The 24,320-nt window shown below is 31.9% G+C and overlaps 2 protein-coding genes across 3 annotated transcripts; one reads left to right on the forward strand and one right to left on the reverse strand.

Annotated features, from left to right (window-relative positions):
* Positions 1 to 3,531: 3,531 nt before the first annotated feature.
* Positions 3,532 to 12,888, reverse strand: LOC128161283 (matrix metalloproteinase-19-like). Its single transcript, XM_052824542.1, has 11 exons — positions 12,604 to 12,888; positions 11,752 to 11,792; positions 8,930 to 9,030; positions 8,583 to 8,658; positions 7,952 to 8,094; positions 7,009 to 7,257; positions 6,632 to 6,769; positions 5,828 to 6,001; positions 5,530 to 5,669; positions 4,717 to 4,868; positions 3,532 to 3,939 (listed from the first exon to the last, which is right to left on the reverse strand). The coding sequence occupies exons 1-11, from the start codon at positions 12,685 to 12,687 to the stop codon at positions 3,837 to 3,839; spliced, it is 1,401 nt and encodes a 466-aa protein (XP_052680502.1). The 5' UTR covers positions 12,688 to 12,888; the 3' UTR covers positions 3,532 to 3,836.
* Positions 12,889 to 20,277: 7,389 nt separating this feature from the next.
* Positions 20,278 to 23,934, forward strand: LOC128190391 (uncharacterized). Of its 2 annotated transcripts, none has more exons than XM_052862438.1 (5): positions 20,278 to 20,458; positions 21,091 to 21,544; positions 21,658 to 22,790; positions 22,908 to 23,125; positions 23,832 to 23,934. In XM_052862438.1, exons 2-5 carry the CDS (start codon positions 21,139 to 21,141, stop codon positions 23,905 to 23,907), a joined length of 1,833 nt encoding a protein of 610 aa, XP_052718398.1. In that variant the 5' UTR covers positions 20,278 to 20,458; positions 21,091 to 21,138; the 3' UTR covers positions 23,908 to 23,934. The 2 variants fall into 2 exon arrangements, with proteins under 2 accessions (XP_052718398.1, XP_052718389.1); XM_052862429.1 differs by having other exon boundaries at positions 20,387 to 20,515.
* The last annotated feature ends 386 nt before the right edge of the window (positions 23,935 to 24,320 follow it).

Below are 24,320 nucleotides of genomic sequence, written 5' to 3' on the forward strand. Positions count from 1 at the left end.
GCTTATTTTTGTGAATTAATTTGGACACGCACATTTTTCAATTCTGCTTAAAGATCAATACCCTGTATAAATATGGACATAGTTCAATGGCCCGAGTGGTATAGTTTTCTCAAAATGACGTAGTGTGGGGGATGCTTATCAAAACATATAAGAAATCTGAGTCTGAAAGTAGACACGATTAGCTTTTAAATATGCACCAACGTTAAAGTTGCGAGCGGGATGAATTATGATAATCATTCTAGCTATTTTAAAACATTTTGTAAAATGACGAATTTTCCAATAAACTTGGTTAATAGGTTATCACTGCAATTTCCAAGTAAAACGATTTTTTACTGCACCGTTAAATAGTTTAGTTTTAAATATTTTTTGTAAAAGAACTACCGGTAACTTGAATGCCATGGACATCAAATCGTGTTGAAAGATGTCTTGCAAAAATGTTGGTTTTTTTTCTAGAATCTCCTAACCCGACATGCTAATAAAAAAATTCGAACGCAAAACATTTAGGTAATTAATCTGTTCCGGTAACCTGAGTCTATGAAAGCGAAACTGGTGTGCCAGTAATTTAAATCAGACCACGGGTGTGGGAGTTGTCTTGTTTACAAGCTCTCTTTCAGTAAAAAAAAAAACATATCTGACTTGTCATTAACAAAAAAAATTCATTGCTACCCAGTTTTAAATATGATAAAGCCAGCATTTTTTTATTTTTAGGTTTACAAACAACAAAATGATAAAGTTCCGTAGGAGGAGGAAATAAAAATAAAAATAAAAATCTCTTTTGACCTACAATTTTTTTATTTTTAGGTTTACGAACCATAAAGTTGTAAAGTTCTGTAGGAGGAAATTTTTTTTTTATGTCATCATCTTTATTCTAATAATATAATGAATGTCAACTTCATGATAGTGGTGTGTAACTGCATCAAGTGTAGCATGGGATGTGAAAAGTATGTCATCTGTGTAACATATCACCAGTAGTACAATAGAATATTAGACATACAGCTTTTATTGGGGTGTGCAATTACAAAATTTGGCCACAAAGTTACTAGCCCAAGATTCAAAGTTACTAGTCAGACTATTGTCGGACATGTCAACATTTCATTTTTTTAAAAAAACCTAAATTTTATGTACATAAAGTCATAATGTTTTCTCCTTTATGATACTAGTATATAATTATTAATATACAAAATATTTATTACTTTCATGTTTTCTGCAGTTAAAAAATATTCAACTTCATTAATCTCTCACATTTTATTTACAAAATTGGTTTGGGTGTTTATATGTGAGAAAACTCAAACATAACATTGTGAATGTGAACAGACTCTATAAAATCACTGCAACTATATGTGTGCATGTATTTTATCCTGTTGAATTTCCATGTACAAAGTACAACTATGCAAATAATTATGTAATGGTAAATTTTAATTGAAAATAACGGAAAATGCACAAACAATGATATGATTTTTTTTAAATTCACTAGGCAGGTCACTTTAAAATGTGTTCATGAGAACAGTTACTGCAGAAAGAAAGTGAGCGCACAAGATTGTAAGTTTGCAGGAATCCTCGACACGAATCAATTGGGATTTAAATGTCTATAACCTCGAAAGGCTATGTACAGGTTTCAACAAAAATATATTATGTTGAGAGTCGAAGTATATGGCTATTCCAGTTATTAAAACATTCACAAAGCTTTCAAAAAATGGCAATGAAAGGTAAACCGATAACTAGTTGGAAATGTTAATGAAAACATATTTTAATGAAGTTATATTGTGTATATCCTAAAAAACTAGTAATAAGAAAAGAATTTTTTATAGTGTTCATACAGCAGATCTAGAAATCAATAAAAACAAATTAAAATATACCGGTATATTATAATTCAACATCATGTTATAATAACAAACATTTAAAACAAAAAAGTTTAATTTTTTTTAAAAAGACCACAAGTTGGATTTGAACCCAAAACACTGAATGTATGTAATCACTAAATCCTGGACGAAACCACTGAGCCACGGAGACTTGTCAATATATGCTCTATAAAGTACTGTTTGAAACAACACTGTCATATCAATGGACTTTGTTTTTTATCCTTCAAAAAATAATTTGAAAAAGTACATAATTAGTCATCTCTGGGTCATCTCTCCATCTTTTTTTAAAAAGCGACATTTTTAATGTTGAAATATGTTACCTTTACACGTTTCAAATTTGTGGAGAGAAGACCCAGAGACAACAAAATCATTTAAAAACAGTTGTGAAAAAAGTAGGATTTTGCATGAATTGCATCGTGTTGCTATATTAAGACCCATATTATAATAAAACCTTTTGCATTTCAAATATTTTTCCACTCATTCCACATCCAACAGAAACCAGATAACAGTTATAATTCGAAAAATATTCAAAATCAATTGATGAAATTTTCACTCTCCTTGTGCGCCCAGATTCCTGCCGAATCTACATCTTAAGCGCCCACATTCTTTATAATATCTCTAATACAGCTGTCTCTCTTTCTCTCTCTCTCTCTCTCTCTCTCTCTCCGTCCGTGTGTAAAATAAATTTTTAAAAAGGCCAATGAATACATATGCTAATTCTACACAAAAAGAAAGGGAATCATTTTACAGTGATGTACTTGAAAACAGCTGCACAGGTAACTATCGAAGCCATGTTCAGTGAGGTGTGACTATCTCGTCTAGCCACTGGTCAACACTGTCGGTAAAACTTCAAAGTATGAAACTTACAGCAGAGTGTTTGTAGAAGCTTCTCTGAAGAAGGTAGCACGAGAAAAAGATGCATAAGGAATTTGTCTATCATGACACAAAAAGAGCAGATTTTATGCCTCTGTGATAACAATGACAATACACTTTTCCTACTATTTTTTATAGGAAAAATTTGCTGTCGGGGAGAAAAAAAAAGATCTTTTTTGTAATTTTATTTTTTTTTCTAAAAACTCAGAAAACGGAGTGGCGGGTTTGTAAACCTAAAAATAAAAAAATGCTGGCCTAAATAACTTTCTTGGTTTACGCTTTACAAATCGCAAGGTCTATGGACATCACAGCATATAATCAATGTCCAACCAATTGTATTTTGTTCCTCTATATTTTTTAAGTGCAATGTTAAGCGCAAATTTTCACAACGATTTGTCTCATCTGCATATCTCGAAACTTGATCTTTCATGACTTAAATATTCTCGTCAAAAAAGAAAACAGAATACGATTACATGCTTTATGCCTATCTTTGGTACTCTTCTTTTCATTAATCACAATACATCGGCAAATGAGTATGCAAAAGGTTCTTCCACTAAACAAAAGATATTGATTAGACACTCAACGTTCTAATCTAAATTCATGAAGTATTTTGTGGTAAACAAATTTTATCCATCCGTTTTTTGTGAAAATCTGATTAAATGTACCCTTAAAATTTGCAGTGTCTTTCAACAAAGCCCAAGGGAAACATGGACTTTTGTTCTTATTATGTTAGTGCTTATAAATAGAATATTTTAAGGAGCTCAAGGAAAACAACGAAGACAATGATGTATGTTTTAGCGTTTCTACTTTTATGTATTTTCAAAGTATTTTTATTTAAGACATTTTGTTATATACTAGTATGTTATTAAATCTCATAATGATTTATACTTTTGTAGTTGCTGATAAAACTCATCAAATGATAACATTATAATTAATAACAAACAATTAATACTAAAATACATGTGACATGTAGAGAAATATTTAGAGTTAATTGATAGTTTATCGCATAAAAATAGAATCCAATAATTTTTTTAGCATTAACATTGTGTGTATTAATTTCTGTGATAAGATTTATTCAAAATACTAAAACTAGTTTACATAGATTTATAGATGACTACTGTTACAAAATGTTGTTAACCAAGGAGGAGGCATAGACTTCGGATACCCGTATAAAACCATTCTTCTACTTGGATGAACCTTATAATACCTGAAAAAAGGTAATATTTATATATATATATATATATATATATATATATATATATATATATATATATATATATATATATATATATATATATACAAATGAAATTTAAATATCGATTATCAGAAAAATAATTAAGCATAAAATATCTCAGAGAAATGATTTCACAAAACAATTTCGTGGTTGAATAAGAGTTGAATAGTAGGTATAACTGAAAAACATGACGCTCCAACAAATATTTTAACATTCACAGTTTTATTAGAGTAGCATGCTTGTAAATCTGTAACAAGATGACGGGCTCTACAAATACGACAGAACTGTATATTTTACAGAGTTTTAACAATTTTTTTTATATTTTGTTTTATAATCAATAATTATAAGACATTTTCAAAAGCACACTTTTAAAAAAAGAAAATTACTATTTTAATTTTGCACTTATACCCTTAATCAAGAAAGAAATCGTAATTTGCACTTCATATATCCCTAATTTTTAGTTATTAGCACTGCATCCACCGATCGTTACACTAACATAGAACAATCAGTTAAAACCCTCATATTTTTTTGTTTGACTTACAATTATCTATAATAATAAGACGTTGCTAAACATAATTGAAAACGACAATAAGGCTAGATTACAACCTCTGTGTGGTTTTTGGGTCTCTAGGTTATCAGAGAAAGTTTTGTTTGTGCTTTTTCACGGTAGTTTAACCGGTCTCCTTGATGCATTCAAATATGCAGAAGGAAATTGCAATTATTTCTAGATTATGTCAAAACATTACTTACTTCGACCCTTTGAAAAAGTATACATATTGGTCTTTCCATTGTACTGCTGAGTCAATATTATCAGGCAGACCTCTCCAATGTCGGGAAATCGGCCTCGGGAGAGTCGCCGTAGTGTTGTCTCTCCACGGACTCCACTCCCAAAACGTTCGATTCTTTAACAAATATTTTGGTATATTGGTATTTGTGTCAATTCAGATCTTAAATACACACACACGCACACAAATATATATATATATATATATATATATATATATATATATATATATATATATATATATATATATATATATATATATATATCTTAATTTGTGGATATCTTTGAGTACCCCTTACTTTAAGAAAAGTATGCCCTTTTGAAATTTTTAAATAAGGAAATTTTGCTGGCATTGAACATGTTAAGAATAGAATATAAAAAAAACCCATATTCTATATAGAACGGTGGGTAAATCAATGACATGCAAATTAGTTTAGGTTTCAAATAATGCAACAATTCTATACTTTAAACCTGAATACAGATAACATTCTGATATATTGTCAACTAATTGACCGAGAATATAAATGCACAATAAAGCTGTTTACAAACGACTTTGTTCAGCGTAATTTACCCATAAAATGATGGGGAAAAAATCAGAATTTAACTTGAATCAGATCAAAAACGATTTTTTTTTTAAATTTTTGGCATTTTATAAATTCTTAATACTGAGGAAATGATCCATGATGTTTTATTTTATTTGGTCTATCTATCTAGATATTTTATTATATTTAGATTAAATCAACATTGTAAAGAATAATTTTTATGACTAAAATATATACCCCAAAAATGAAAAGACCACTTGAATGCCAGGTCTTGACAACTACACTTGCTCGTGGTTTTTCAAACAATGTGTGTAGTTTTACAGTTTTTGGATAACCGGGTTCAATTTGACGTCTTTTTAATTTCCAAACCTGATCTCCTGTAAACAGAAATATAGACTTTAATTGATGCAGTGACATATTTTTTGGACCCATTCAATCATCATTACTGTGTAACATGAAATAAGATACATGTAAATGTATTTCTTTGCTTATAATAGTAAGTATCGGGTAATATATTATTAGCAATAAGATGCACCTTTAAAAAAGTATTGTGCTTGCGTTTTCTGGTAATAACTGGCAGCATCAACATCTCCAGGAACCCCGTGAAATACTCTAGAAGTCCATTTTGGAAAAGCAAGCTCCCTACCATTGGAGCTAACTCGGAATGTTATGTTTCCAGCAAATATGTGCAACATTCTACGTTTGTTACCTGCAGAGGTGTTAAAATACTTGGTGTAAGCATTAAAGGGACATGGCAACGATTTGGATCGAAACTTTTTCCGAGTTTATTGATTGCAATGCTTCAATAAGGCGATTTAATTGGAAAACAAATTTGGTTATCATTCGTTGAGTTATAAGTGCGTTACAGAGCTTAAAATTCGTTGCTATGTAAACAAAGCTTTTGTTAACATTTTCAATGTTGAAGTGAATATTCCAGTTTTACACCTAAAATGAATGTGGTAAACGTTTATTACTTAGGAAGTCTTGGTTTATGCTTTAAATAATGAAGAAGATAGAAAAATTAGCTACAAAAAGTGTTTTACTGGTATATTGAACCTATGTAAACAAAAACAGGTTACGAGGCTTGTTTTCATTACAAAGAATTCTGAGCCCTGTATCTTGCTTTTAACTCTACGACTGACCCTCAATTATGAATGCATTAGTAATGCATTGTAAATAATAAAAACAGAAAAATAGAAACTGACCAAAATCGTGACCATGCCCCTTTAAAACACCTACGCTCATTTTAATCAATATATTGATATATTTTTGTAAGATATTGATTGATTCATCCTAATTGCGAAATTGAATATACTCAGAATGCATTATCAATACTGACCATTCTGTAGCATTATTATATCACGTATTCCATTGCAATTATCCAAAGCTTCATTCAATTCCTTCCTCGATGGTGGTAAATATGGAACCATTGTTTTTTTACTATATTTTGTTGCTGGCGGCCTTGGTTTTCTGCGACCTGACATACAAATTATATTTATTTGAACAAATCATTTTACAATTATTGGAATCAATGAAATTGTGTTCGTGTTTAACTCTTAAACTTCCTTTTAAAATCGTGTATTTAAAGTTTTCATTCGAAAAAATCCCTGTTGTAAATACAAAGCACACTGAACTGATATAACAACAGATAACAACAAAGATATAATAAATAACACATAGTACAAACAATTTATTAACTTTTCCTGTAATACTCACTATAAAGGTCACGTAGCTGTGCGATATCCAATGCTGAAGGCCTCGCTTTGGGTGTTGTGAAATAGGCCGACATTACGGACGAGTAATCACTCACGTGTTCTAGCCCGATGGCGTGGCCGATTTCGTGGAGTGCGGCCGTGGGGAGGTGAATCTCACCTGTACTTAAGTTAGTACTTACCGACCACAGCTCATCGTCATCAAAGTGTGTGCCACCATTTTTTGGTCGGAAAGCATGACCTATGGTCCGGCCTGAAACACGTGACAAATTAAGGTTTCAATTTTCATAGAATTCACACCATCTATTCGGACGTTTACGACAATCATAAAATTAAAATTTAAGTTGCTTCATTGTATATTTTTGAATTAAAACTGTGTTGGTGCTGTCTGGTGCAGGATAGTTTTCAATTCTATGTTTTATAACTTTATTGTGATACACTAAGAATAATAAGTTTGGTAACAAAGTCAACAATTGTTATATTTTATCAAATTAAGTAAATTCTTATACCTTAATATCACAGACAATTTAAAAAATAGTTGACCATGTATAATCTCAATTGTTCCTACATTATTATGCAAAATGAGTTAGATACATAGTATACTTTCAGTGCTTTAACTTAAACCGTTTTTTTTCTGTCCAATTATATCATTAGTTATGTCATTCTCTAATGCATGAAAATATATCTGCTAAAATATAAAGTACTACTCATAGCAAGTGTCTTAGCACGCATTCAAATTAACTTGGTGACTTGTGTGTGCAAAACTGTCAACTGATACAGTGTACTTGTATTTCTTTTTCCTTCTTTCTCTCTTTTTCTTAAAAAACTTACAAATAATTATGTGATTAGAATATGGTTAATTATTGCAGTCGGTTCCATCATATATGTTAACTTCTGCTGTGTGCTATGCCAAGAAAAAACATAGTTCCGTGTACTCTAATGATTACCTTGACCGTCAAATGCGTTGTAATCCCCATCTCCATGCTCATACCTAGCAAAAAGGATTCTAATGTCTGGTCTCTTCCGGGTATATTTGAAGCGCAAATTGGAATATCTTGACCATGTTCTTAAAGCCTTTCGGAAAATTTTCCTACAATTGTTTGTGCAATTATATTCAAAAAGTATTTCATTCCACATGTTTCAATTTTTTCCAGAAACTTTAGCGAAAAAATTTATAGTAGGTGACAACATGAACAATTGTGTGTTGCTTTGGAGGCTAATAAATCAACACTCTAAATGGGATAGGCTCTACTGTTTTATTACCTCCCACAATGTCTTAGCGAATAAAAGCGTTGTAACATATTGCATGCATAAATGTATCGTATTCAGAAAGTATCGCGTTCCTATTAAATTGGTTTTATTTTTCCCATGATGTCGAGTTCAGTGCACTGTGTATTGTACTTGAATATGGTGTTTAATGAAATACATGCATATGCATTTCTAGATCTGGTTTCAATTTAACGTCAATAATTCTTAGAACCATTTTGATCGACATGGAGTTTACTAATCCATCGCTGTTCATAAATGAACATTTGCACGATTAAGTTCTTAAGCAGCATGAGATCAAGAAAAGCTTACCATTGTAAAATGCGCTCAAGTTTTCTCGAGAATTTCTCAAAACCCCAAGTCACAACGTCATTCTCCCAAACAAAAGCTTCAATATATAAAGGTCAGGGCTAAACATTAGTTTTATGAATTCATGCTGAAGTGTTTCATTGTTTATCAACTGACTAATAATTAAAATCACCATTATTCAATGAATATTTCTATTTAAAAAATCATGTTGTGTTTATGTTATTTTCATAAAATAAAACTTTCTTACAATAGATTCTGTTTCGCCTGTTTTCGCTTTCCCAATATCAGGAGAACCAATGAACTTTTTATTGCGTTTGTTGTTCTTTATAACATGCTTTCTCTGTACAAACCTTTCGTGCTTCTGCGACTTCGGTGACCATGATAGACCGCTTTATTGCCACACTGAGAGAGTGAACCAACATTCCGGTGAGAGGTATCATGGTTGTTAAATCTAAATGAAATAAAACATGCATAGGCTAACTGTTAATGCATTATATTTTAACAACTTAGGAAAAATACAATAGTTTTTAGCCGACTTTAGAATTCGAATTGTTCAGTCTTATTTTGAATCCCAAAACTTAAGCAGGGCTTCTGTGTTTAACAAAGGCTGTAATGAGGAAAATACACAAGACATGTATTGTTCAAGAATTAAAATGTTACGGAATTATATAGGCTATTGTAGTTTTTCTATGTGTAATTGTTTAGTTTATGTTTTGGCTTGGATGAAGTGTTGAGAGTCAATGTGTTTTACTCTGACATTCAAATTATGATAATATATACAGGCATTTTATTTTATCCCAGCCAATCAAATGTTTAATATATGTTTTAAATTGATTACGACATTTGTTTATGTGAAAATAAATGACATATTCAAATCTTTTAGTTGTCTTAATTTCAGAGAAAAAACGAGCTACGAAATGCCAGAATTACATATTTTATTATGTAAAATTTCTGTTCCAAAATATTATGTTGAAGAATTTAAATTTCATAGTTTTATAGAGGCCGGCCTTTTTGTTGTAATGGTTTGAAGAGTAGAATCTTATTTCTTCCAACCAATACCCATTTAGAAGGAGTTTTCAAAACACAGAATTACATCAGAGAAAATCTATTACACATTCATCTCTAGAATCACAATATTAAAACTAATGATATTTTATTAAAGACCCTCCTGGAAAAGCGTAAATTCTAATTTGTTCAAATCCTGACTCAATTTGTAAAAAGGTTCCAGAAGATGATTATACAAAGTTTCTCATTAGATTACACATTCTTTGAACAACATTTTTTATGTACAAAATTTTTACAAATTAAGACTCTAAAGTTCGGGTATTTAGCACAACCAAAATATGTGAATATGTTTTTTTATCATCATATAAACAAATGACGTATTTTAAAAATGTCAAAGCGCATTTACTAATATTTTTAATTTTCTGGGATAAAATGTCTGTATACATAATTATCATTAAAATCTCAAACTTAAACACATTGACTAGACTTTCAATAATTTATCCCAGCCGAAAACTAAAGCACTTGGATTTGAAAAAAGTATTTGTGTTATTAACAGCAAAAGGTACAGCACAATTTTTTTTAATGCCACAAAGAGTTAAATTACTGTGCGCCTTCCTGGTGTATATTTATCGTGAAACTGTTCAACAATTCCCTCCAATTCTGCACCAATCTCTATTCCCAATTCGTTTGTATCTAACTTAAGATAAAACACACAAGGGAAATTACTACATAGCTGTTTCTCAACTGAGTAATATGACTGAAAGGTCTTTTGTTCAACAATTATAGTTGATGTTAACAATTAAAGACTACAATTCGTCAGCTACTGTCTAATAAATTATTCAGTTTTAAACTCTTATAGTTTGATGTGCAATTGATAGTGTCGTTTATTTCTTTCTTTCGAAGCTATATCGGTACCTGATTTTTTATCTAACAATAATATCGCATACCCATATGACCAGTAAATATCTGACTTTGCATGTTTAATGAATTTAAATTTACGGAACTAAACTAATTGTTTTAAATGGCAATCAGCGTTGAATACTTCTTCATGATACCGATGCAATTTTCTTATACGATTTAAAATGTTAAAAACTTAAAAGCTCTCTCTCTCTCTCTCTCTCTCTCTCTCTCTCTCTCTCTCTCTCTCTCTGTAAAAAAACCTTGATTGTTGCACTTCTGTAATGATAAATATCCAGGCAACAAAAAATCTACATTTCTTCTCTTTGTAGGTCACTAGAACAAATTCTAACAATACAAAAGCACTTCCATCTTACGTAACATTTTAATGTTCAATATAACGGTTCTTGTTGATGATGTTTAGAACTTTATCGTGAGAGGCAAGCTGTGGTAGCGATAATTGCAGACTTAATAAAAAGCTATTTCATTTCTTTAATGTGCGTAGTATATGATTTTTAACCATCTTAAGAGATAACCATCTTACACTGAAATAAAAATATGTTCAGGAAATGAGGGGTGCTTAAGATTCCCTTGATCTTGATTCCTTAATATGTATCACCATGACCAATGATTAGAGCTTGATCTTTTACTATTTTCACCACGGGTTAATAAGATTAATCAAAACGCAGCGTAACAGAGGAGATGCACTGAATGTGAATGTACACATCTTCGAAGTTGAAAATCTTGAAAAATATTCATTACAAAATAAAGGTCGGACTGTGAATTAAATAGAATTTAGGGAGGAATTATACGGTTTGCAAAACGTATGATACTAGTATTTAAATTAAAAATATTTTTTTGTTTACTTTACATTTTATTTGTTATGCTATTTTTAAGAGTGATAAAAAATGAAAATTTAGAGCAAGACACGGCACCAAAGATTTAATCATGTTTAATAATTAAGCTGACTGAACTAAAAAAAATTCTCTAGAAAGCAGTACAACAGAGAGAGAGAGAAAGAGAGAGAGAGAGAGAGATTTCTTTGTAGTAAAATAGCCAATGAAATAAGTTCAAACCAAACCAATAGAACTATTTGAAATTGAAATATTTATTTTCAATGTAAAGCACTTGACACTTTATGTCTTTACTGTTAAAATAATGATACAACGTGTTTAATGATACACAATGCGTCTTTTCAGCTAATACCATAAAGTGTTTGATGAAAATCACATTCCATACATTTCCAAGACGTTTTCAAATGAATACTCACCGTTGAAGTGCGTTCTTTTCAAGAGAATTGACTGGAGAAATCTACTCCAAAAAAATAAAAAGAAGTACATGTATCTGTACGCCTCTTTAATGTTAATTATAATTCATTAATGGCACAATAGCTTTTTACATTAGCATGTGCATGACCTCAGCTTTATTCACATAACAAAAATTGTGAGCTCTGTGTTTTATTTTGCTTATGATTCGACGAATGGCAGTCGAATATGAGTAGACTTTTAGATACCGTACATTGTATGCCTTACTGAAACATTAGAAACAATAAATTTTGACCAAAATTGTGACCATGTCCCTTTATCATATTTTTGTTTTGTTTTCGTGTTTCTTCATTAGCATTTGACATTTAAATTATTATGGAATGCAAATTATTCACTGATTTCCTTTTTCCTGGCGTTTTACCGACTTCAATATATTTTCTGTTTTCCTGGTAAGTAAAACAACAAAATTGTCAGATATTTCAAACTACGTGAGCTTATGGAAAAACCTGTTTAATCAAGAAACTGTTTATTATGTTCGCTGAGAACTCTGTTTTATAAATCCCATCGAGCTAAACAAAGTAAAGTAATTATTGTATTTAAAAGTACCAAGTATTTCTAAAATTCTTTACATTTGCATTTACATTACCATTTGGGAGCGAAATAATGCACTAAAACAAACAGAAATTAACTTCGACGGAAGGCAAACATCGCTAGAACGCTGGATATAATGATAGAGACTGTTTTTAGTTTTATTAAATAGTCTCAAAAAACATACTCCAATATATACCATTAATTGATACATTTATTTTCGAGGACATGACACATTAAGTTACGTTGATATTGAAAAGCATTATTACCTGGCGATAGGAGTTTACCAATTCTCCAGAAAGCATACAGATCCCGACCAAAAGAACAAAGGTCCTTCCATTTCTTATTTCCATAGTTGGTCAAGATCATGTGCATTTATACCGAAGTTACCCTGGGGGTATAAACATTGGCAGAGAAAAGAAAACCTGTTAGTACACCTATTTCGTTTTTTTTTTATAATAAAAATAAAAAATAACCAGTAAAATGTCCCGACGGTAGACGAGGAGCACGGAGAGGAGGGCTAATCCTCCAGGCCGCCCTCCTGTCGATCACCCCGTTCCCATCGTATCAACGCTGCTTGGCTTGAAAGAAAACCGCAAATAATTTTATAAAGTACCTTTAAGATTGTACTACAAAGTGATTATGATCAGAGATGTAAAAGATGGCCCTCAGTATTGAAGAGGAAGAGGTATAGTTGTATCGTAATGGTTTGGAATCTCATTAATAGATTTTGCAAATTGTTCTGATCTGAAAATTACATTTTCTTAGTTTTCGATCTCCAGGGAATTACGTTATTGCATTGGTACTTGACCTAACGATCATTTTACTTCGGGAACATTTAATTTATTTAATTTTCTTAAAGAATAACATGATAATCATGATCATGTTTTATTTTTGTGGCTTTTAATTAGTTGCAGGAAAATAGAATTGTTGATCTCAAAGTGAAACAAAAGTAACAAAATGGTATGTGTATATATTTATTTAAGAATTTGAGAAAATAAATGTTTTTCATTGTATTAAAACTTATAAGGAACAAAAGTTGGGTTTTTTTTTCAATTATATGTTTGTGTAACTGAAATGATTTTATAGGTGATGGATAAAATATTGAAAAACAAAATAATTGTAAACCTTTAAAGGGACTTGGACACGATTTGACTAAAAATTTTCAAATTTTATTTTTCCATTTTCAATGTTTATACTGATAAATATAAAAATTTATTATGCTATGTCAAAATTTAAAAGTCAAATATCAAGTTATAAGCAAGATATAGAGTTCATAATTCTTTGTTTTGTATTGGTGTAAGTTTCAATCAAATGTATCTTTCTTTTGTTCAAAAAAGGATTTATGAAGATACTGAATTAGTTTAAATTGTTTTTAGAAGTCATTTTGTCTAAGAAATTGTAATTCTCTACATTACATTATTTATAAACAACTATAAGACTCAAGCTTTGTTAACATAACAACCAATTCTTACCTCTGTATCTCGCTTGTAACTTGACTTTAGCATTCAATATTTTGGTCAATCATTTAAAATGCACCAGTTAACCATTTTATACATCTATTTTTCTGTTTTTATTATTTACAATGCCTTAATTAGGAATGCATTTCTAATGATCAAATAAAATTTGAGTCAGTCGTAGAGTTTAAAGCAAGATACAGTACTCACATTCTTTGCACGTAAACAAGGCTCATGCCCAGTTTGTGTTTACATAGGTTCAAAATAGTAGTTAAAATCTTCTTATTCATTTTATGCATAAATATACAGTTCCTAACGTTTAGCTCATTCATCTTAGGTCTAAAACTGGAATTTTCACTTCAACATTCAAAATGTAAACAAAAGCTTTATTTACATAGCAAAACTTTGCAAGCTTTATAACTCGCATAAAACTCAACGAATAACACTCAAATTTTGGTTGCCTATTAAAAATGCCCTACTGAAGCATTGTAAACAAAAATCGGAAAAATGATTTTTGACTAAAATCGTGACCATCCCCCTTTAAGTTTCGAGAATGTCAAAACAGAATGTAAATATGGAAGAAAATAAATTAAAAAGGACGTATATGGTCAATGTACGTGGATTGTCTTCAGTCAAGTATCTTGTCCGTCAACGCTTCGCTTTGTACGGTGACAAGGAGGGCTCAGACTCCAACCTTGTACAATTTCTAAAATTGTGTAATTTGGATAATTACATCACTAGAACTTCAATATGACTCCTCAAGGCCAAGGCTAATTCTTTGTAAATAGATACATTCAATATAACGGACTTATTTTGTCGCAATAATGGCATATAAAATTGTAGATAGCAGGAGCAAATATCATTTGGTAGTAAACGATTTCGAACCTCGTGAAAATTGGTTTTGAATATGTTGAAAACATAGAGGTATCCACAATTTCAATGCAATTACACCAAAAATGTGTTTGGTGGCTCAATTTATCTTTGATCGAACGTGGTCAGATCTATGACATGGCAGCAGTCATGATTAGATCAAATACTGAAGTTGCACATCGTGTCAAATCAATCAAAACGCACGCAGTTTATATAGAATGCTCGGGCCAGGCATGTTCTTATCCTAAGTAAGCCCAGAGGGCTTATTTGAGACACGAGATTCGAAACTTAAAATCTACATTCACCAATCTAATCTTGAATATGAAAACTTGTATCCTAGCGACAGCCAAACTGTTCTATGTAATTCAAAAGAGCATCCGTGTAATGACATGATCTTGCCTACAAATAAATGTTACATAATGTAATATCTTGCTGATGATTAGGCCTTAAAAAAAAAGTTGTGTGTTTAGGGTAACCCTACCTAACCTACAAAAATGTCCCGATCCTACCATTTTTAGATGTCTGTTTTTATCAGATTGTGATATTTTATATTATTTCTATTTAAACCTCATTTTTAGATATGACACAAACAAACACTCTTAGGATTCATGCATAAAAAATATGATAAAATTAAAAAAAATCCCTACCTACCTAACCTAATTTTTTCATCAGCGTTACCCTATACACAATTTTTTTATGGGCCTTATGAGGAATTATGTGAAACAGGAAAAAAAAAGAATTGAGGATACTATGTGTATTAGCCGGGGATAAATACCCCCCTTTACTTCTTAAACCGGTGTGTATTTGCCACAATTGTGTAAAAGTACAGTTACGTGTATTAGGTTTAGGACCTGATTTGATCAAAACAAAAATTATCATTCTAGTTTCAGCATGAGTATTTATAATAATTTTTAACAATTGGTGTATTAACTAATTATTGAGATATTATCCCATCAGATCTAAGTTATGTAATTTTTTATGTAATTTTTATGTGTTATGTAATACAATTTAAGACTCCACTTCCTAAGGAAAAACATTTTATAAGTCTATAAGTTATAAGAATATCATGTAATCTATACGATGTCGATTTGTTTTCTCATATGTGTAAAATAAATAAAATACAATAAAACCTTAAATTTTTATTGCTTGTATTTCTTCAAAATTTGATATTTTAGTATGATATGATTGGGTGTTGCTAAAATGCGGAACGGAATGGATATAATGTTAAAAATATAATAATATTATTAATAATAATATATAATAATATAATATAATATATATAAAAATATAATGTTAATTACTTGATGGATGTGTTAAACAAGCTTTAAAACGACACACTTTAAGTTTTTTTTAATATTGTTAAAATGTTATCCATATTAAAGTTTATTTATTGAAAATGTATGATTTTATCAAACTTAACATATTACTTGCTTTGACCACTAGTCACAGTTTAGCAAACAAAACAACATATCCAGCTCTCTATTCGGATTAAGTTGCAGGAATGTACAATCACGTAGGTTAACGAAAAGATTCTGTCCCACCTAAAATACTAGGAATAAGTAATCTAAAACGATGGAAGATATAAACAACGAACGCCGATATTAGAATCAAAGTACTGAAAAGCGCTAACCTAGCTTGGTTCAATAGGAAATTTACTTTGTGCAAGCTTAGTTAGAAAGAATCGATTTGATTTTTTTTTATATTTCAGCTTCTGCTTAGGCAATATATTTCCTCATCGCTGTGTGGCAGCCCATGTAATGATGTACCTAAGCCCCGCACCCTGAATTCATGTTATTTATAAATGTTATTTATATCTCTGAGCAAAACCTTGCAACAATGGTAGTGGATGGTGTTCGTCGGTCACGTTTTTGATAACAATAAGGCAATTTAAATCTTTAAGATAGTATGGGTCACAATGTGAATGAGAGTACATCATGTTTGAATTTTTAAGATAAGTTTAAATTCCAAAGAAAGTCATATAAACACCCAAAAAAAGTTTTAATCAACTGCCCTACACTATTATTCCAACAATTAATTCAAAAAAATTATTATAATAGATTATTTAGTTACAATGTGTGACTATACGTTTTATTTTTCCGTTTCGTACTTTATTAAGCAAGTTGAATGCAATGATTTAATTAGAATGATATTAAATAATCAAGCAACCTTTTGATGATAACCATTCATAAAATATTAATAAATAATACAAAGTAAATAGTTTGTGTCCAACTATACAATATTTAAGCGATAAACATAGTATTTTTCCCTTTTCCGTTCCGTTCGGTTTTCCGTTCCATTTTCCGTTCCGCGTTTTAGCAACACCCGTTATGATTCATTTAATCAAAAAGAAAGATTAATCTGGGTGTAAGCATGCATTGGAAGGTTCAAAAAGGGAGGGGGGGGGGGGTAATGCAATGTTAACACGTTGTCGCCATAAAAACACAGACATGCATTGTCAAAGAATAAGCGGATAAAGAAGCTTAATTTGCTTTACGTGATGTGTGGAAAGCATAGATGCTGATTGCTAAGACAGCCTTCACATGTGAACACTTTCAGTATTAAAGTTATCATATCTTAGCATCGGTTATCAAAAAGTTGTTGACTTTACAAACCTTTCACTTTTTTTAATCTACGCTGATGACACTGTGTTAATAGCTAATTCACGAGAGAGTCTACAGAGTATGTTGAATCATCTGTATCAATTTAGTAAAGAATATTGGTGATAAAACTGATAAAACAAAAATAGTTGTTTTTCGAGATGCGGCCAGAATGTGTAAAAATGATGTATGAACGTATGACCGAAAGCATGTTGAGGTTGTTAATTGTTTCAATTATTTAGGAATCAACCTTAATTTTAATAGGAATTTTAATATTACACAGAAAACAATTGCAATGCAGGGTAGGAAATGTGTTTGGTATTCTGAAAGTGTGTATATAATGAAACTGATTTAAATGTTGAGACTTAATTATGCATTTTTTTTTACATAACTATGTATCTAGTGTTCTAACACGTAACTATGTCTCCGACACATGGGGTTTTCATTCTGGTGATTAAGTAGAACGAGTTCACACAAACTTTTGGAAAAGAATTTTGAAAGATAAAAAATTTACGTCAAACTTCATGGTTTATTCAGAGTTAGGTCGTCTACCTACATGTATAAGTATTATACGTAAACTGCGCATCTTTAAGTATTGGCTGAAACTGATTAAAACAGAAAATTGTATATAAAATATGTAATATTTATGAAAAAATGGTCTCTCAGTTTATATCAAATACATGGTGTTTTAATGTTAGAGAATAAATAGTGTCTCTGGGTATGCACAAGTCTGGCTTTCACAGAATGTGGCTAACACTAATGTTTTTCTTTGAAAATTGTAAAGCAGAAGTTGTCTGGGGTTTTTTTCATACAGGAAAGCACAGGGGCCAAGCCCGTTTTAACGTTAAATTGGACATTTACCGGTCCAGGGCTCACGATGGGATTTTGCCTCTGACAACAGCAGTATTGCAACAAGTCGAGAAACATTCGCACTAATCTTTTAAAATCTCACATCAAATGCACGCTACTTACATCCTTAAATTCCGATAAAACTCCGTAAATACTCTCCAAACTGAACTTTTATTCTGCAGCCACATCAACTTCTGACCAGACCGGCCATTGTGATAGAAAATGTTAAACTCAATTTCATTGGTTAATATTCCTGATGGTCCAATCAGAATCAGTATTTCACGAAGACGTCAAAATGGCTGGCCCTGTCAGAAGTCAATGTGGCTGCAGAATAAAAGTTCAGTTTTGAGAGTATTTACGGAATTTTATCGGAATTTAAGGATGTAAGTAGAGTGCATTTGATGTGAGATTTTAAAAGATTAGTGCGAATGTTTCTCGACTTGTTGCAATACTGCTGTTGTCAGAGGCAAAATCCCATCGTGAGCCCTGGACCGGTAAATGTCCTAGTAAAAATAAACTGGCGAATTCGAGAGAATAATGACGTATATCTTCGCTATTTTAAGACCCATCAACTTGAAATTCGGCATGAGTGTATCTTAGACATTATTTTTCTGAAAAATACACGCATATTGCAAGTGTTGTAAAAAATAATTGATTTATTAGGCTTTTGAAGCGAGCTGGTAGTTTTTTATCTGGGTCAGAGTTCGACCCCTTTCTTTATTTATGGTTACATTGAAATTAATGTTAAAATGGGCTTGGCCCCTGTGCAGGAAAGAGACGCATCTTTCTAGTCATCCTCTATATGTATATTGATTGTACAAGTATCTGCCTGACACTTTTTCCTTACAATTTTATTTGCGTAAAAATATTCCGGAAACTTTGTTGTCTTTTTAACAAAATATAGATTGTCATCGCATATGCTTTTGGTTGAGTAAGGCCGTTATAATGAAACTGTCAGATCGATGCGTATATATATCTGCAAATATCGTACTTCAAGTGAAGTTAAGGATGAATTCCATTTTATACCTATCTGTCCTTTTTATAAATGTCTACGTGTATTGTATTTTTTAAAAAAAATATTACTGAACTCGTCCTTCAATGTTTAAGTTAGTTCAACTCCTTGCCATTCAATCGCAAACAATTGTGCAATATCGCAATGTATCTGCGTGAGGCAGGTAAAAAGAATGGGAATGTCAGACTAGTTGTACATCCAATAAATATATTATCATTATTTACATAACTATTTGATTTATTGATTCATAGGGTCTCTCCTCCTGTGAATGTATATGTATGAATATTATTTTTTTTTTATAGAATATTGCATTACGTTGAACTAGTAGTGACGTGTACTTTTGCTTAGATAAAGTGTATAAATATGTTTATAGTTATGTACATACGTTACAACTGCTTATAACTCTTTAAGAATTATAGCAAATAAACTATACAATACAATACTGATAGAACTGATACCGCATCTTTAAAAAAAAACAGTTATATGTGAATAATTGAATAATTCTTACTAATAAATGATTTCTTTGGTGATTCATGCGGTACGAAATTAGCGGCATAACAGAAAAAAATGCATAATCCGCGTTAGCTGGATATGTTGTTTTTTTTCTGCAATGAACGCTTTATATACCTTCATAGCCCGTTTAAATCACCAAAGAAAATTTTTTTTTTTGTTTCTATTTACATCTTTCTTAACAAATTAATAAATTGATCGTAATGATTAAGAAGTTAAAGTAACTAAATTATTATTAATGTATTAGAAATCCGTATATAAATGTACGTTAGTCAAGATGAAAGAAATACTTGTAGCCAAGCCATTGTATAGAATTTTGAGTCCGACATCATGAAATGATTATTTCTTGCAGTCGGTTTTCTTAGATTGCTGAAGGTTTCGACCGATTAATGATTTGATTTAAAACTGGAATAAGATGTTGTAGATCCGATTGGGACTCATGGCTCTATACAAACTGAGAGGGTTGAAATTTTGTAAAAATAGATGACAAAATACTCGCTAGATGTGAGTATACAGAAAAAAGTCTTCCTTCCGTTTCTGTATTTATGTATAACATAAGTACATGTAAGTATAATATGTATATAATATTTATATATAGCTGTTTAATTTTTACACGACGCTGGTGTGGAAAATAAAAATGTATAGGAAACAATAATTCTCGACGTGCATATCTTATTTGCTCTTATCAAATGTTTATTAAATTAACGGGAAATAACTCACGTAGCTTTAACGTTATTCTAGCTTTATGGTTGGGATTTCCACTTTACTTTCGATTTGCTGAGTGAATCAGCCATGGATTTTCTGAAAATTTTGCTTTACACCTGATTGCGTAAGTAACATACAATGAATGAGTATTTCTTAAAATCTCTATGGATTCTGGCGGTAGGTGAGTTGATTCTTTTTCATGTCACAATACAAAATAAGATTATTTAATTGTTTGATCTCATCTGCTTGTTAACCCATCGTTTAATGACGGTATACAAGGGTCTTTGCCAAATATTGTGATTGTGTTTGAGAGAGAGAGAGAGAGAGAGAGAGAGAGAGAGAGAGAGAGAGAGAGACAGAGAGAGAGAGAGAGACAGACAGACAGACAGACAGACAGACAGACAGACAGACGGACAGAGAATGAATAAAATATTGATTTTAAATTAGCTCAACGGTGTATATGTAATCAAGTGTTGACGAGAAACCATTTTAAGACTAGCTTAAGAAATGTTTGTTATATTTGCAAGTTATGATCAAAATTGTATTCTATATTGTGAGGAATAACAAATTTAAAAAATGCCCTTTGTTCATTTAGATTTTACGGTCAAACGTTTTGTTATTCATTAACTGCTAAACGTTTATCATTCAGTTTAGCTATATAGTGACGTACACTTACTGCTCTTTGTTTGTTCCGACATTTTTTGATCAAGAATAAGAATACAATGTGCATTTCCTGTGGTGTATCTTTATCTGCAGAGGTTGACATCCCCATAGCTTCCTTCCAAACAGAAATCAGCCTGGGAAATGGGAAACACAGCATCGCAACATACGGGTCACTCCGGTACAAATAAAACACTAACGGTGGATGTTCTTCAGAATGAAAATGCCAAAAACCAAGTAGATGTCGTACTTTGCTTCGTCGACACAAAATGGGGCTCCAGAGATCGGCTCAGCCAAGCCATGTCGTCTTTGGCGGGAAATATTTACGTCACAGAACGAGACACGCTGATGGAACAACATCCAGTTACCTCCCCTGGTGACGTTTTCACTTGCAATGGTGGGAAATTAAATTGTAAATCAATTCTGTTGGTCGTTGTACCAGAGGGTGATTTGAGTGAACATCTCCTAGAAGTTCGTGCTATACTTCTATGTGCATTCCAGAAAGCCACTGAACTTGGTGCTCATAGCATTGCCATTCCCTTAGGAATTGGTAATTCAGATTTCTTTTACCTTTCCCCCCTTTCTCACCTCTGATATTGATTTTTTTTAAAATAATCATTGGCTTTAAATTTTGTGTATGATATGTCTGTTTCTTTTTCACAGAACCCCCATTTCAAGTGAACATTATCTTACCAGTTCTATACACGATTTATCTCGACCATGACACGGAGTCTTCGTCTTTGAATCTGTTTCATCTCGTTACAATTGACCAAAACATACAGTTGCAGATTCTACAAACAATAAAAGAGATGAATGAAAGTATCCCTGATAGTGTTAGTAATTCTGAAGGAGAAGAAGAACCTTCATATAGAAACAATGGAAACGCCATGTTGAATAACACATCTCACCATCCACCGTATGGAGAAACGGCTTCACAAGAACGCCATGTACATGTAGATCAAAGTTCTTTTGATAATCTCAGTGATTCACAGGACAGTTCAGCCAAACTCAACCATCTGGAAGAACACACACCGGTCCAGAAAAAGAAAGAGAATGATGTACCTCTCTCAAATGGAAATGTTTTAGAGAATCACCAATATTTTTCAGAAGACGATCAAATTTCAAATCCGATTCTAACAAACCAAGAAGCATCTGCCGCTGGTTGTGTTACTGCATTAAAACCACTGGTTCCAGTACATATGCTCCAAAAAGAAGTGGCGAAGATATCTGAAAACGATTTCCTAAAATCTGTGAATATGAAAACTTCAGACAGTTCGAACACTCGCTCGGTGAAATTCAGTGATGAGGTGGAAGAGTACGTCGATCCTGAACGGCCCCCTTTGGTCCGCTCCCTCTCCAGTGATAGTGATGACGCAGGGGGTCGCCTGGACTTCCAGAACTTCAGTGTTAAACGACCTGTCACCCGGCCACAGGGCAAGCGCCCGGTGCAGAGAGGCGAACCCGTGGTAGTGGCAAAGTACGACGAGGAACTTGCAGCCAAGAAAGCTGATCCAGTCTTCTTTTGTGTTATTTGTCAAATGGAACACAGGAAAGATCTAGTTTGTGCAAAAACTTTGGATAAATGTAAGCATGTGTTTTGCGAAAAATGTATTGAAGGGTATTTTGCGAAAGAAAAGCCAGTGTGTCCAATATGCAACATGGTTTATGGTGAAGTCCATGGAACCATGCCACCAGGAATCATGTCATATCGGACTGTAGAAGGTACCCACCTACCTGGACACAGAAATGAGGGTGTTATTGTAATTGAATACGACATACCAGACGGGATCCAGACAGTAAGTTTTGTTTTGGTATTATTATGGGGTGCTAGTACCAGTGTTGGCATTTAGCTATCTGCATTGTTGTGAAAATTATGAATGAAAAACTACTATAATAGTATTTTCTATTCACAGGAAGAACATCCACATCCTGGTAAACCATTTAAAGGAGCATCTCGTGATGCCTATCTTCCAAATTCCGAAAAGGGCCAGAAATGTCTCCGGTTACTTCAAAAGGCATTCGACCGGAAGCTGACGTTTACCGTCGGGCGGTCAAGAACGACTGGCAGAGACGACTGTGTCACTTGGAACGACATCCATCACAAGACCAACGTCCAGGGCGGACCACAAAGGTAGGTGGTTCGAAATCAATCTCAAATCGGTTAATTTTCTGGTACTTGAGGTATAGCTTAACAACTGAAGTTGTATATTGGTCAAACATGTAAAGCATTAAAATACATATACATTATCTTCTTACATCTCAAAAACCATCTCAAAAATCGTGTAGTATACAAAGCGTGTCCAAATTGAAAGGTTTCTTTCCCTGCCTTGATGGTCGAGGGATAAGCAAGTATGTCGCACTACATGTACATGTATATTGGAAGAGCGAGTTTCGAAGGTCTACATTAAAATTCCGGGTCGGGTAAAATGTAAAGATAAAGGAGGACGGACAACATTTCTGAAACGTTCTGTATACAATCTAAGCAAATGTATACTGTTCAATCAAAATCAAATAGGTAGATATTTATACAATATACATGTATGTACACTTGTTTTATTTTTTTTTTTTTAAAGAATACTGTTATGGCCAAGATTCTTCTAAGCATACACAAATGCATTTACGATTTCTTCTCTTTTTTTCAAATAAAATACGCTTTGAAAATATAAGATGTTTATGTTCACATAATAATAATAACAATTTTAGACTCATGCAGTTTGGACTTTATGTCGAAATCTTCTGTGGCTTTTAGTACTTTAGTCGTAAATAATTATTGTTTTATTTTTCTATATTATAATAACGAACATGTAAAATTGTTGGGTTTTTATTTTAAAATGCAGATTTGGTTATCCGGACCCGGGATATCTTGATCGCCTTGAAACAGAGCTAAAAGAGAGAGGAGTTACGGAAGACTAAACATAAAAATAATATCAGAAACTGTGATCGCTTGAAGTCAACAAATTAGTTGCATAGTCGTAGAATATTCAACTAAAAATTTACCCATATTGCATAACCTATCGGACAAGAAAGTATTTACAAAAGAGGTTGCAGTTAATTTTGGTGGACCATATATAGGGTCCGGTGCAAAGGTCTAAATCTGAATATCCGAAATTATTTTTAGTGCACACATTTAGAATAATTCACATGGTATTGCATATATATGGTAATAAAAAAGACATTGATATAAAGGCAAACAAACTATAAAGATTTTTAAAAAAAAAAGTCTTTAAACAATATAGGTACGCCATTTGTTAAAGAAAATCGTAGTTATAAATAATTCTGTAGAAAACTGATTCTGAATAAAAGAAACGTGATGTCAACGTTTCAGA

Source organism: Crassostrea angulata, chromosome 1 (genome assembly GCF_025612915.1).
Source record: "Crassostrea angulata isolate pt1a10 chromosome 1, ASM2561291v2, whole genome shotgun sequence".
Lineage (NCBI taxonomy): Eukaryota > Metazoa > Mollusca > Bivalvia > Ostreida > Ostreidae > Magallana > Magallana angulata.